The 13,856-nt window shown below is 39.8% G+C and overlaps 1 protein-coding gene across 1 annotated transcript in view; it reads left to right on the plus strand.

Annotated features, from left to right (window-relative positions):
* Positions 1–13,856, plus strand: part of YWHAQ (tyrosine 3-monooxygenase/tryptophan 5-monooxygenase activation protein theta) — a 21,438-nt gene that overhangs the window by 2,114 nt on the left and 5,468 nt on the right. The window contains exon 2 of the mRNA XM_005420296.2: positions 13,215–13,338. Within this exon, the coding sequence (XP_005420353.1) occupies positions 13,215–13,338 (124 nt within the window). The remainder of the gene's footprint in view (positions 1–13,214; positions 13,339–13,856) is intronic.

Raw genomic sequence — 13,856 nt, forward strand, 5'->3', positions numbered from 1 at the left:
GTAGGAAAAGCGAGCTCTTCCTGTGCTAGATGACTTTTTCAATGCATTCTAGTCATTCTCTGTTCTCAGCAATGGCCTGTTGGCAGCTCTCCCCTTCCGGCCTGCAAGGCTGCAGGAAGTAGTGAAGACCAAAACCTGCAGCTGAGCATGCTTTTCCTGTCCTGTCCTGACTTGCTGCAAAGATGTGCCTTCCTTTGGTAGAAGGAGGTGTTGGCTATCTACTGCAAGCCTTCCTTTTTTTATTCTTCCTTTGAGGGCCATGTGCAGTTCTGTTCTCTTCTGATTCCCTCTCCCTTTCCTCCTCCATATCCATGAGTCAGCATGTGAGAGGTTGGAATTCTGGAGGAGCAGGCATTACAAAGGATGGGTTTCCTAAAGCTGAGCCACACCATGGGTTTGGCTCCTCCTTTGAATGGTAATTTCTTCTGTACTAGTACTATGGTAACAGCTTGTGCCTTTTTCAGATCTCTTCAGCTGATCTCAGAGATGCTTTTTTAATTCTAGGAAGGCAGCTAAACTGTAACAACTGCTGGCAAGTAGTATGGAAAGGTTGCTTGTCATCTGGAGTATTTGGATTTAGCAAGGGTGGGTGTGTTGGGTGGAGTGTGACTGCTGTTAGTCATACTACTAACAGTTTTTTCAAGAGGTTTTTTTTTAACTACTGGTGTGGCATATTTCTAAATCTTCGTGTAGAAGTACTTGTACGAGCATTAAAAATACTGCTCATTTTTTTATTAAAATGGCAGGAACATGGAATCTGTAGTTACTTTTTTTCCTGCAAAAAAAATGCCCCAAGCCAGTTAAGTAGGCATTATTTCAGATCATGGTTTGATAAAGAACTTAAATTTAATCACCACTAGAAATACAAACATTCAAAATTACATTGAGATCATCTGTATATAGATGTATACATAAAAATAAAGCTTTTACTGATTATTTAACTGTCATTCTTGAACTGCCTGTCTTGCAAGCAGGCATGATCTGAATGGTTTTTAGCTGTTAATTTTATGACTGGTCTTTGAGATGAGAGTAGCTCTTTAATGGAGAAATGGTATGGCTGTCAAACAACTTGCATAAATGTTTTATTTGAAAGGTACACTAGGAGGTTTTGCTGAACTCCCTGTATTGATTGACTAATTCTTTGGTAATGTAGAGAGTTAATGTTGAATCATCCCTTATGACTCATAGTTAGAACTGTTCTTGAAACTCTTGTCTCCTTGACTAAAGAAACAGGTTAGCAACTTAATTTTTTTAAAGATAAAGTTGCACTATGTTGATTCATATACTCTGAGCACAAAGTTCATGTTGCTTTCTCTTGACTTGAACGATTTCAAGACAGGTACTAGATAATGTAGAAGGGGTGGATGCAGCAGCAACTTTCCCATAATTAGTGAAATGATGTGGGGAACTTTGAAGATGGAACACACAGTATAAGATCTGCTTCATTATATGCACGCTTCACTGTTCAGTGACAGTAGTTTTTTTTAAGAAGTTAACTTCTGAATTGGAACCTTTCTGGGAAAGTAGATTAAACTGGTGGGTTTTCTGAGAGCCTTGGTCGTTTTGCATGGCTATAACTTGTGTTGCATTCAGGCTCCTTTGTTCTTTAGAGAGCAGTAATGTGAAGGCAGGGAAGACAGCAACCCTTGCCTGGAAGTACTCTCCACTTACAGCATGAGGGGTTTTGTGCCTGTTTGCATGTGTTCAGTTTCTAGGTCCTGATGTGTTGGAGCTCTTCGTGGAGTAATAGAGATAAGATTTGGTAACTGTTCGCCTGCAGTTTAAATTTTGATAAATATGCGAAGTCATTAGGGCTTGAAAACAACTGTGTCTTGATTGTTACTTCACCTGTCTCTAGCTAAAGTGTAAAGTGTTTTTTAAATATTCTTAGAAAATTGTGTGTAGAAAAGTTACATACCTGAGGCTTTTAAGTTGTTTCTCAACATCAGTTTTCAGAGTGTCCTCTGTAAACGTTTTTACATTGTATTGTGTCAGGCCCATGTTGGCTTGTTTCTCTAGAAATGAGCGATGGCATTGTGAACTCTGAGAAATGAAGGAGCAGTCACATTACTTGTGCTGTTGGTTCTTTTTGCCACCCTGTGGCAGTGCCTGCAATGAAATAGTTTTGAGCTATAGGTGTGTATTGTCTGTATTTTTACTGTCTTAAGGCTGGTGGGATGCTTTGATCTTCTGAGATTTTACTGTTAATTGTTGAAAGCACGTATTTGGTGTGTTGCTCTTGCCAGCTCCCCTTTCCTTCCTTCCTCCCTCCCTCCTCCCCATGGTTGCAATGTTGTTGCTGCTGCTTCACATACTTAAGAAACAATAAAAGCGAATGAAAATGAGTAAAAAAATCTGTCCACTTCTGATTATTGCCCATTTTGTAAATCTAGTTCTAAAGTTAGTCACTTAAAATGAGTAGAACAAAAATCCCCATGCTAGAAAGTAATGTTTAGAGCAGTTTGTATCAACAGCACAAGTTCAGAGGTCCATTGAAAGTGAAGTTGGCATTTTCTTGCAGTAGCAAATAGATTCCTCATATCAGCTAAAATATCTGGTGTCTGATGATGAATAACTTTGACCATAGCATTCTTTCTTCCCTGCTGTTACTTTTGGCCTACAGAAAAGTGAAATCTTTGTGGGGTTTTTTTTGCACATGTAGAAATTTGTCATATTCAGTAGGTATCAGCTTCATGGTGCTGTCTAAACAATTTACCAAAATTTCATATCTTGTGAATTCTTTGTTTCTGTGTTGCTGTTGTCAGGGAAGAGAGTTTGTACAGAAATGTATGTGGTATAGAGGTGAAACCCATAAATAAAAGGGTATTACATATAGTCTTTTGATACAGGAAACCGTGTAGGATGCAGTTTTATTTTGAAGATCAGGCATGCTAATCACTTAATATTACATTTGGACTTGAGTTAGTTGTCCTAGTTGTGGTTGGGACAGTGTTGCAAGTACACTTTTAACCCTTTTTAAGTTAAAAGAACTGCTATTCTTAAGTGACTGACTAAAGGGAAAGGCTACTTCATAAAAGTTAGGTTGGGAATGTTACTTCTTGCTAAGTCCAGAATTGTGGAATGAATGTGAATTGAATTAATAGTTTGGAATAAATAATCTTTTTTTGTGAAAAGTAATTTGTGGAGAGAGAGATTATTTTTCCTTTGTGTTCTTAGCACAACTTCTAGCAACCATCCACACATTTGTGGTAAGAATTGTGGAACTTCATAGTTTAATTTTTTTAGTGCAATATGCTTGAAACTTAGATCAGAACTTGACTTATTCATAGTTTTACCTTCTCTTATCTTCTCTGTCATCTTTCAATAGAATCTGCTGCTGGAATCCTCACTCTTGTGCCAAGGAAACTTAATCATTTCTGAAAAGGGACTGATTCTTGCAGAAACAAAGCCTAGAGTGCACTGAGGTTCTTGAACAGACTGTAACTGTTCAAGAGTCCAGCTGAGAATAGTTCAAGGAATTCTTGGAGCTGCAGCCTCCATCCCATGCAGTCATTGCTTGCTGCCCCCTCCCCTTACATCTAGAATTACTAAATTTCTTGGAGGACATTTATGGCTTTGGTGGCCTTGAGAAAGTAGGATGTGCTCACTAGGTCGAACTGGACAAGAAAACCAAAAATTCTGTTTTTCTGCTAATGCAGTGAAGCTTTTAACAGATTTTGTAAATCGCTGTCATGCTTACCTGCTAGACAGTTGTCTCACAGGCACTTCTACTACCTTGGATACTAATGTGATGAGGTGCCTTTCTGAAGAAAAACACAGAAGCCTGGATGTGAGAGAGAGAGAACTTGATGGGGAAAGAACACACTTGAGTTTGAAAGTTATTACACTTGATTTCTTTGACATTATGCCATTTGGGGTGGTTTAGTACAGTATTAAAGGAGTAGATTGTACAGTTTCTGTACAGGCACTGCAGCTTGGTATTCTGATTTCAGTTGTGGGGGGATGCCTGGTTTTCAGAGGAAGGCAGCAAGGAAAACAGCAGAGGAAGGGCTGGTAAAAGTGCGTGGGTGTACTTTGTAAGTTTGGTAGGTGAAGGTGCGCACTCGATTAATCAGTGTTTTCATATTTAGCTTTATGCTCTTGGCCTTGGAGACTGAGGGGCCAGGTGCTTTCTTACTGCCAATAAACTTGAAGCCAATTTTGTCACAAAGGTAAGGTAAGTAATAACTATTCTTGAGCACTGCATTTGTGATGCTCAGTAGAGCTCCACCAAGTTTATTGGAGGGGTGTTTACAAGTTCCTCCTCATCCTTTCTGCATCCCTGGAAGCTGGAACCAACATGAGAACACTTCAGCTGTGCGTACTGAGGATTTGTAAGCTTGTCATTTACTAACCCATCCTCTATATCTGAATATATAACACTGCCCAGTTTTTGTGAGCTGGGCACTTAGGAGAGGCACCAAAACAATTTGAATGCTGAGTTTCACATCCTGTAGTCTGTGCACCCACCAAAACATCAGGTGTCAAGATCTAAGAACTGGAAGTCCTGAATTAGCTATGATTTTGCTTCTAGCTGTCTCTAAATTTGTTAGGTAATCAAGGGTTTGATTTACCCATTTCTAATATTGATAAAGATTTATTATTTGCTCTATTGCTCTTTATTCTCTCCTTTAATTTATATGGTCCATTCACTGAAGTAGCCTGATACATGAGTAGTGTTCAGCTCTGAACACAGAAGAATTTGCATTTGCTTTAATAATAGCTTTTCTAAATACACTATATATACTCTTACCTGACTGACAGCCACATCATTCCTAGACAAAACTTTATCAGGAAGTTGTTGTAGGTTGTCTCATTTGGGGAATAATAAATTACTGGCACGCTCCCAATCACAGTCCCAATAGATGAGTAAAATAATACATTGCTGGGTTTCCTTCAAGATAAAGTTGGATGATGCAAAAGGCTCTTCCAAGCTACACTATGCAATGGGATGAAAGTGCATCTGTTGTGTTACCATTTTGAGTTTCAGTGATCCCAAGCCTCTGATCAAGAGCTCCCAGATATGAGAACTAAAGCAAGTCAAAATTAATCCTTTGCATAAGGGCAATGTACCTTAAGACCACATAACTCCTGTGTGCTGTTGTTCCTCTTGAGTGCTGTTAGTCTAGCTATACCTTGGCCAGTCAGTTAATCTCACCTTTGGGCTTCTGTAGCTTCAGAGCATAGAAGTGTTTTTAAATGAAAATTTGATTTTTAAATGAAAATTTTTTGTTTGATTCCATCATATTATACAATGTCAAGAATGGATGATGAAAGAAGGTTTTAGATTCTTTCAGGATTCTGCCAGGATTCTGAAGGGAAGGATTTGGTGTCTAAAATGTGTGTTTGCTAAGAAGGGAAGAGCACTTGGAAGTATTTTGAGGAATTAGAAATATGTAAAACGCAGTTGTGGAAGAATGTTAGAATCAATTTGAGATAAATTTGTCAGATACCAAGGAATTTTTCCTGGAAGCTTTTGGCTGTGTTGTGTGGCCATTAATTCGTCAAAAATTTATAATTTTTGAAAAGAGGAATGACTTCTTTTTTAATACTCATTTCTACATTTGATGGGGGAAACTGGAAAACTTTAGGGTCTTCCATAAAAACTTAAATAGTTCTCTGACTTTCACTGTATTGTTCATCTTGTCTGAAAAATCTGTAGAAAGGAGAACTTGTATTTCCATACATTTCTAGTTCCTGGCTTACATAGTTCTCTGGGGACCACAGAACTTTCTAACTTGAGGAGAAGTATAAGCAGTGAGTGTAAATTCTAAATTAAATTAATCTCAGCCCCAGGTGGGAATAGTGTGGGCAGACGTGCTGCAGCTCAGGCTTTCAGTGCATTTGTTAAGTGAGATTCCAGATACTTCATTCAGGGCCAATCCTAGGTATTGGCTGCCAGTTCTTAAAACTGTATAGACAAAGACATGGAACCAAATGGAAAAGATGAATTAGGTCACCCTCTCTGTTTTCATGTCAGGTACATTTGTCTCTGCTTTCAGTGGTGCTTTGTCAGGTCATCTTAAGGCCATGCCATTACTGGAAAGGCACACACATATTTTCCTCAATACATAAACTGAAACACTGTTAGTCTGGAGAGGTCTGTATGAAAATCACTTACTGTTCTCCCAAAAGGAGTTGATGCATAGAGCTTGAATCCTGAAGGATGAAGAACTCAGTTCCGCTGAATTACAGTGTTGAAAGTAAAGCGATCTTACTGTTGCAGCAGGAGACTCTCCCTTTCCTGTCAAGAAAACAACTGCTGAACGTTAAAAAACACCTAGGTTTCAGTGAGTCATACTGTGGACTTTGGAATGACTGATTTTACTTAAAATAGTCAAGAAGTCTTAAATACTACTCTGCTAGATGATTAAAACAGGCAGTCATTTGTGAGTAGAAGCCTTATTGAAAGGTCTGAGCCCACACCAATCATCGGTGCTGTCAGAGACTTTGGAATATTTGATGTGTTTAAATTCACATTTAAGTTATATTAGGTGATTATGTTGGTCTGAGATGCCTCACCAACTTTAGCTTTGCTTTTTGACTGCAGTTGGGGTGGAAACCATTTCTGTCTATGCTGCTTCTAGGTCTTTTTTTTTTTTTATATTGGGTCTGGATGGACTGTCAGAAATACTTGAGACTGAATAATTTTTCAGATATTTTGCATACTGCAGCCCTGAATTCATGTAGTCTCATACACTCATGGTGTTCCTGTGAGATGCAGGCTGCTCATCTAGATGGGACTGATGTTGAATCTGTGTTTCAGGGTGGTGAGTTAACTGGCTAGAAGCGTTGACATGCACTCTGTGCCTTGTGTATTATTTTTAGGAACCTTGTCTCAAAATAGGTTTATTTTGAAACCATTTCTCCGCTTGCATGTGACTTTTTGGTTCTGTGGGGTTTGGCCAATTAGTGTATGGTACAACATTGAGTAATCAGTTACTTGCTGTTACCCAGGTAACATCTGTGCTCCTGGAGGCTGTGCTCCTTGATAAACAAAACAACCCAAAAGCACTTACAGCTCAAAATAGAGAACATTCAGTGTCAGTTCAGAAAACAAAGAAACATCTAGGAAAGAGCAATGAAACTCAGTCTAGTTCCTATAAAACCTGTGAAAAATTGGTATTCTGGAATGACAGCACCTCCTCTGCTGGCAGGTCTGAGAACACTTGGACAGCTAAGAGCTGCTAAGCAGAAGTTCAACTTGGTTTCTTTTTTCTTTTTCTTCTTTATTTTTTTTCATATAATTGAACTTTTTCATTATGCAGTGAGGAGGAATATAATTTCTTTGATTTTATAAGTGTTGATATTTATTAGTTTTTTCTTCTTTCAAAAAATTACTACTATAAGATTTTGGATTTTTTCTAGATGCTTTTTGTGTCATGTGAGTTCAAGCCAGGTGGAGGACATTGTTTTAAATCACTAAAACCTGCAAATGCCAATTACTTCACACAAACTGTTAGGATGTTCACTTTTAAAAATAGCCTTTAAAATTACATTCCCAGAAGATGGAGATGGTGCTGAAACAAGGTATTTTAAACATTTGAAGTAAGATACATGGGCTTAAGGCTCAAGAGTGTTGCTGAAACAAAACAACTTGAAAAATCAAACTATCCAACATAGACTTCATTCAGAAAGTTGTGTGCCAGCCATTTAGAGCATCAGTACAGTCCTCCTTGCTAAATACCATGCAGCAGCTTAACTTATGGGACAAACTTTTGGAGAGCATTGCTGTTTCTGATGGTTGCTTTTTGACTTTTTTCCTTTTAGTGGAACAAAATTAATGATAAACTACTCGGTGAGGAATGCAAATGGCAATGTAGATCTGTCTTTTAATAGCATAACATTAAATAACTTGGTGCTAGTGTTGTGACCCAAAAATGTCATAGGTGTTGACGTCTGAGTGATGGTGACATTGTAAAAGTTTTGGGTTACTTGAGTATACCACATTGAGAACTTCTGTCCGTACCTAAGCACATGCTGTCTTTAATGTCCTTTGAAAATTGGCCTCAAACTAGTTGTGATGAGTAGATAATCTCTGGAGCTGACCTGGTTCACCTTTATCCCCTGGTATTGAATGGTTAAGTGTGAAGAATATATCCACTAGCTAGTGGTATTGGAATATATAATTGGAGGAGACTTGCACTCATGTACTTGCTACTGTTACTGAAGTCCAAGTCTAAATGGCACAACCACTGAAGGAAACTAAAAGATCAGTTGGGTATTCAAGATGGTTTTTTTCAAATTCATCTTTGCTGTTGAGATTTTTTTTCAAAAAAAATGGGAAGAGAGAACAGCACAGACAAGATAGCAGTAGTATTTTTCTGCCACTTGAACCTGCCCTGTAGTTAAACTGTATAGAAAGTATTTAGTGTACACTTGGTTGAACTTAATGTCTCAATCAGTCTTGCCTTTTAAAATAGGCTTAGGTGGGGACAAAGTGGGACTTTCTGTTATGATGTTAGCTTTTACAAGGGGGCGTTGTCCTAAAAAGAGGTAACAGGGAGCATGTGTGGAGTGGGACTGGAACATGAATTGCAGGGGAGGTGTGCCAGTGTATTGTAAGGAGAGGTTGGCTGGATGCACACACCACAAATAATTATTAAGGAGCTCTGTCTTCAGGGACCTGCTTTGTCTGTGTCAGACATACCTTCAGGTAAAGGTATGCCTGACATTCCTTCAGGGCTTGCTTTTCATAAAGCTGAAAAAATGGGGAAGTGATGAGAGCAGATAGACTGACATAGTATTTCTGGCTCAGGTTAATTGCTGTGGTCAGTGAGCACCATGTGCTCAACCCTTGAGCCTACTTAAACAGAAGGGAAAAGGGACTGAGAGGATACTTCCCTAGTTGGGAAAGAGCAAGAGTAGAGTGGAGAAGGATCCAAAAAGGCAATTGAAATGTAAGTGTCATTTGCATGTGGAGGAATGTGTTTGCCAGTGGAGAGAGAAAGAAAAAAAAAATTCAGCTTTCAGGGGAAGTAGTCCTGGGAAGCCAGGCTCCCAGCCTGCTCCCCATGGCTTCTTCAGGCAGCTGCAGACCTGTTCCAGGGAGCATCAGCCCTTTGTTGCTGGCATCTCTATAATAGATAAATAAACCTTCCTTTCATGGGAGGGGAAAAGAATATCATATATGAGAATACGATGCTGTTAGGATGACAAGAGTGTTAGCACACTGTGAAGGTGGAAATAAACTGGGATGGATGAGCAGCACTTAGGAGAAGAGGAGTGGGAAATCTTGTCACGCTCTAGGAGGACCAGCACACCACTTGAGCGTAATATGGCAGCGTGGAGGAGGCAGCAGCTACCAACCACAGAGTGTCACACTGCAAACCTATTGTAGTTTGCAGAGGGACACAAAGGGTCTGGTCTGAGGATAGAGCTTTGATTCCTGCATCTTCATACTGCTGCTTCTGAGAGACACCCCCATCAGGGCAGATCAGCAGCTTGGGCATCGTGTGGCTTTCATGCAGCTTCTGAGGCATGTTTTGTGGTGCAGAGCACATCATTGCTGGTTTTTCAAGGCTTGGTTTAGAAGGTGATGGGAAGAGCTGCAATTCTTAAGTGGTGGTGGCAGCTGTATTTTAATACATAAAAGGGATGGGCACATTCACTGGATGTGAGCATGGATGGCAGCCTACTACTGTATTGCCTTACTTCATCCCAGAATCATGCCTCTTGCAGTGCTTGTCTCTGCCTAGGTAAAATCACAAGAATTTTGATGCTCTCTGTGGTCTGCTTCATTGCTTTGCCTGCCTGTAGCCGTTTTACTTAATATCAGCTGATGTTGAAAATTAGGATTCCTGGCTAATTCCTCCTGCTGGAAAGGTAAAAATGTCCAGGTGAGGAAAGATGAGAGAAGAGATGCAGGAAATTGTGAGTTTTCCTGGCTATTACTGACTCATAGCAGTGTAAAGCAAATAATTTGGCTTACTGTGCTGTCTGCTCTCACTACCCCACCGGCATTTTGTCTCTGAGAGGGAGGGTAAGATGCCTTCCAAGAAGTTATGATAATCCTGAGATGAATGGCTTATGAAGTACACCAAATAAATTATTGATTTGAAGGAGTAACATCTGGCCTGAAAAATAATCAACTTCACTCAAAGTCTGTTTGGATTCTGTTCTATCCTATGTGATTCATAAATGAGATTTTGTTCCATTTAAGGCTATTAAAAAAACAGAATTGAATATGTAAAGTCCAGAATGAGAATGTTCCACCCTAGCTGAAGGAAAAGGCACAGGTCTCTTCCTTACTTGTGTTATGTAAGGATTAGGAGGCCCTTAAGATGAACTGGGAGTGAGAGCTGCTGGGCTACTGAGCTTCTCCACCTGAGAAGTGCCTAGGAAATAACCTACTCCTTGCTGTCTGAAAAACTGTAGCTCATTCTCAGCATCACATTTTTCTCTAAGCTTCTCTGAAGTTTGGACAGAGCCACTGGTTATCAGATGTGCGTAACGAAGGCAGCATTTTAGGGATGCACTGACACAGTCCATAGTGCTGCTTGCTCGTGAGGGCTAGCACAGCAAAATCCTTTCATATTCCCAGAAAAAGTGTGTGGCCTACCCCATCTGGGGGGAGGGAAAAGTGGACACTAATGCCCTAGGGAGTGTAGCTTTCAGATTTGGCTTAAATTTGCCACGCTAAAGCTTTCCTGTAAACATCCTTTAGTGTGCACTAGATTCCAGGGGTTAAGTATTTTTCAGCTGTAACCAAGCCAGATCAGCTCTAGAGCTAGAGCTGCCTCTTCCACAAAAAGACAAAATTTTGTAATAAAATGGGTAATACTTTTTGTGTGCTAAGTATACAGTAAATTTCTGTGTTTTGGAAAGCATAAAAGAAAAATGCCTGAGATTGTTCCTTGTTGATGTAGTTGTAACATCTTGAAAGTTGTATTTCAGTATTTGAAAGGTGAATCAAATATACAGTTTTGCAAAATATCTGGTTTAAAATGGTATATAGTATCTTCACTGCTTGTCTGGTCAGTGCTCCTTAGACTGTGGCACAGTTCATCTGAGCACATGGATAGATCACATCTCTGCTACTTAATGCAGTCCCAAACATAGGATGGGTTTTGGAAGCTGGTGGTTACTTTTCAAACATCATGGATTTAAGGAACCTTTCTAAACCACAGGTGTATTATGTGTCAGGTTTCATCATTCTGGGCAGTTTCTTGGAAAATCAAACTCAAATGTTAGACTTGACGTTATCACGTTGTTGTCTCAGAGACCGAAACTGGTTTGTGCAGTGTTGCACTTTTATGGCTGACGTGGACATTGCCATAGGAGAAAAGCAGCAGGAAAACATTGAGCCAAAATGTGAAGTTTTTTTTCTTTGAAGAAGCCTGTAGAGTGGGAATAACTCATTCTAATATGGAATGATTCATGCACAATAACAGTATTAATACAGTGTTGTAGTACCCAGCTGCCTACTACCTTTTAACTCTTGTTTTGAAACAGACCTAAGGTTTTGCTGCTTTTTCCATAACACCAGTGAGCTGCACTGTTCTCTATGTTTGCTCAAGCCCCCAAATACTTGGCTGTGTTAAACTGCTACACAGATTCCTCACTTATGCCTTTGCCAAATAACCAGTGTCTAGGCTTTGGCAGTGGTTTTATAGCTTTACACAAACTCCTAAAAAACGTCTGTCTTTGATTTGGTAGGTGCAAGGGTGTGTCAGGCTTGGTATCATCTTACCTTCTGCTGCTTTCCCTAGGGTGGTATCAAGGCCAGGTATGACTCTGTTCTTGCCTTACTGCCTTGGTGGGGATCTCTGAGACAGCTTGTCTGGGCACTGCAGTGTTGCATCCATGGGATGCATACAGTTTGGATGCAAAAATGCTTATTTAACCCAATTGGAAGTACCCTACTACAAGTGTCAGTTTAAAATAGTTGCCAAAACCTCAAATGGACTTGGATTGAGTAAACGCTTTGAACAGGACTGCTCTGCTTCTATTGATCATTAAAGGAAGTAATAATGGTATGGTGGTGTGCTTAGGGAGTAAGTTTGTGTCTAAAATTAGCTTGTTTTGATAATAGTGCTCTAGTAGTCAGTTAAAGTGCTAAGGATTTTTGTGCAGAAACCTAAGAGTTCCTTGAATATTTCCTTTGTAGTTGCTTCATGTATTTGGATACATGTTCCTGTAACAAAAATCTTAACTAGCCAGCTGCAAGCCTTGTGGAAACTTTCTGCTCCTTTTTTGACCTGTTTACTTTCCAAATAAGTAAATGCAGATCTTTATCACTTACATTCCTACTGTGAAGTTTCTCTGAGTACTGCAGGGTTTCCTTGAGTGTATCTGAACTCACTTGCATCTTTTGTCAACTCTGGAGAAGATGGGTGGCTGTAGTAATGAGTTGGGTAAAATCTCTGGAGTTCAGGGGCAAGGTCAGCCAGAAGCTGTTCTGCTGCTTGTCAGTTCTCTGAACTACCCTGTTCTTTAGGGGAAAGTCCTGTACCTCTTCTCTCCTTTCTTCACCCCTGTCTTAGGATGACTTGCAGCCTTGGAGAGAGACTTGCCTTCTCTTGCTGGAGGCTTGCAAACCTTTCCTTGTCCTTCTGGTGTCAGGTAGGGGAGCGATGAACAAGGGGAGTGATGTTTGCAGCAGCTCAGGGTGTACTGGAGAGCACTGTATAGCTTTTTTCATTCTGGGAATAACAAGGTGGATATGAGGATGCCTCCCTGCTGTGCTGCAGCCAGGTGTTCCTTTAGAGCCTTGTGAAGAGCTGGTGCAGTTTGGTGAGGTTGGCTGCTGACTGAATGGGTTTGAATCCTTGACTCCATGTGGTAGGTGGGCTGGAGATTCCTTATCACAAGTCTAATAAACAGAATTGATGACAAAAAAGTAGTTTTGAAACTTTGTGTTGTGTTTTGCTTTTCCAGTAAAAGCTTAGTCATTTGCAACGTTTTTGAAATGAGAAGTGTATATCCTGAAACTAAACTTGGTCCTGAAACTGTACATCAGTAAACTTTTCCTTGTTACTTGTAGTCTGATTGGCCAGTTGGCTGTTCATCTTAATGGTTGTGTGCCAACTCAGTTTGTTGGAATAAGTGTGTATCTGTTCTAGTTCTAAATGTGCCTTAGAACTCTGTTTAGCCTTGTAGCAAACGTTTGAGTCCATCCAAACTGGATGAACTCGAATCTGGCAGAGAAGTAGATTGAACTTAGTTGCAGTGGTGTTTGCAATATGTCAATGTGTGTTTTGTTGTTGTTTCAGGAGCTCTTGGACAAATATTTAATAGCTAATGCAACTAATCCAGAGAGCAAGGTATTCTACCTGAAGATGAAGGGAGACTACTTCCGATACCTTGCTGAGGTTGCCTGTGGTGATGACAGAAAACGTAAGTACCTTGGGTCTTTCCCAGCTCTGGTCCGTGGGTGAGGGGCCAGGAAATGAAATACACAGACTCCAAATTCACACAAGTCAGCAGTGTTTCAGTCAGAAATCTCCAGTTTTCATACAGACTGAGAGCAAAATCTGACTAGACCTTAAGTATGCCAGGGAATTTTAGCTGGTGTTCCTGTCATCTACCCTAAATTCCTGAACAGTTGTTCCATAATGCTTATTCAAATCTTCTGGAAAACAATTTAGGTGAAGGTAGGATAATATATTTAATATTGCTTGTTTGTAATTATTTACTAAAATAAAGTTGGTTGGGGCAGGTAAACAAATCTCTGTAACATTTTGTGCTCCATGGTAGAGTCCTGTTGGTCTTTAAATTTTAACCATTTCACTGTCAAGCAGACTTCATTGTAGTCACCTATGTTTATAAAGAACCCACTAGGTTGATACTCTAGCAAAAAAGCATGAGCTGTACTCTAAAATTACTGATTTTAATGGGAATTTTAGTTTGTTTGT

This window comes from Geospiza fortis, unplaced genomic scaffold (assembly GCF_000277835.1).
Source record: "Geospiza fortis unplaced genomic scaffold, GeoFor_1.0 scaffold81, whole genome shotgun sequence".
Classification (NCBI taxonomy): Eukaryota; Metazoa; Chordata; class Aves; order Passeriformes; family Thraupidae; genus Geospiza; species Geospiza fortis.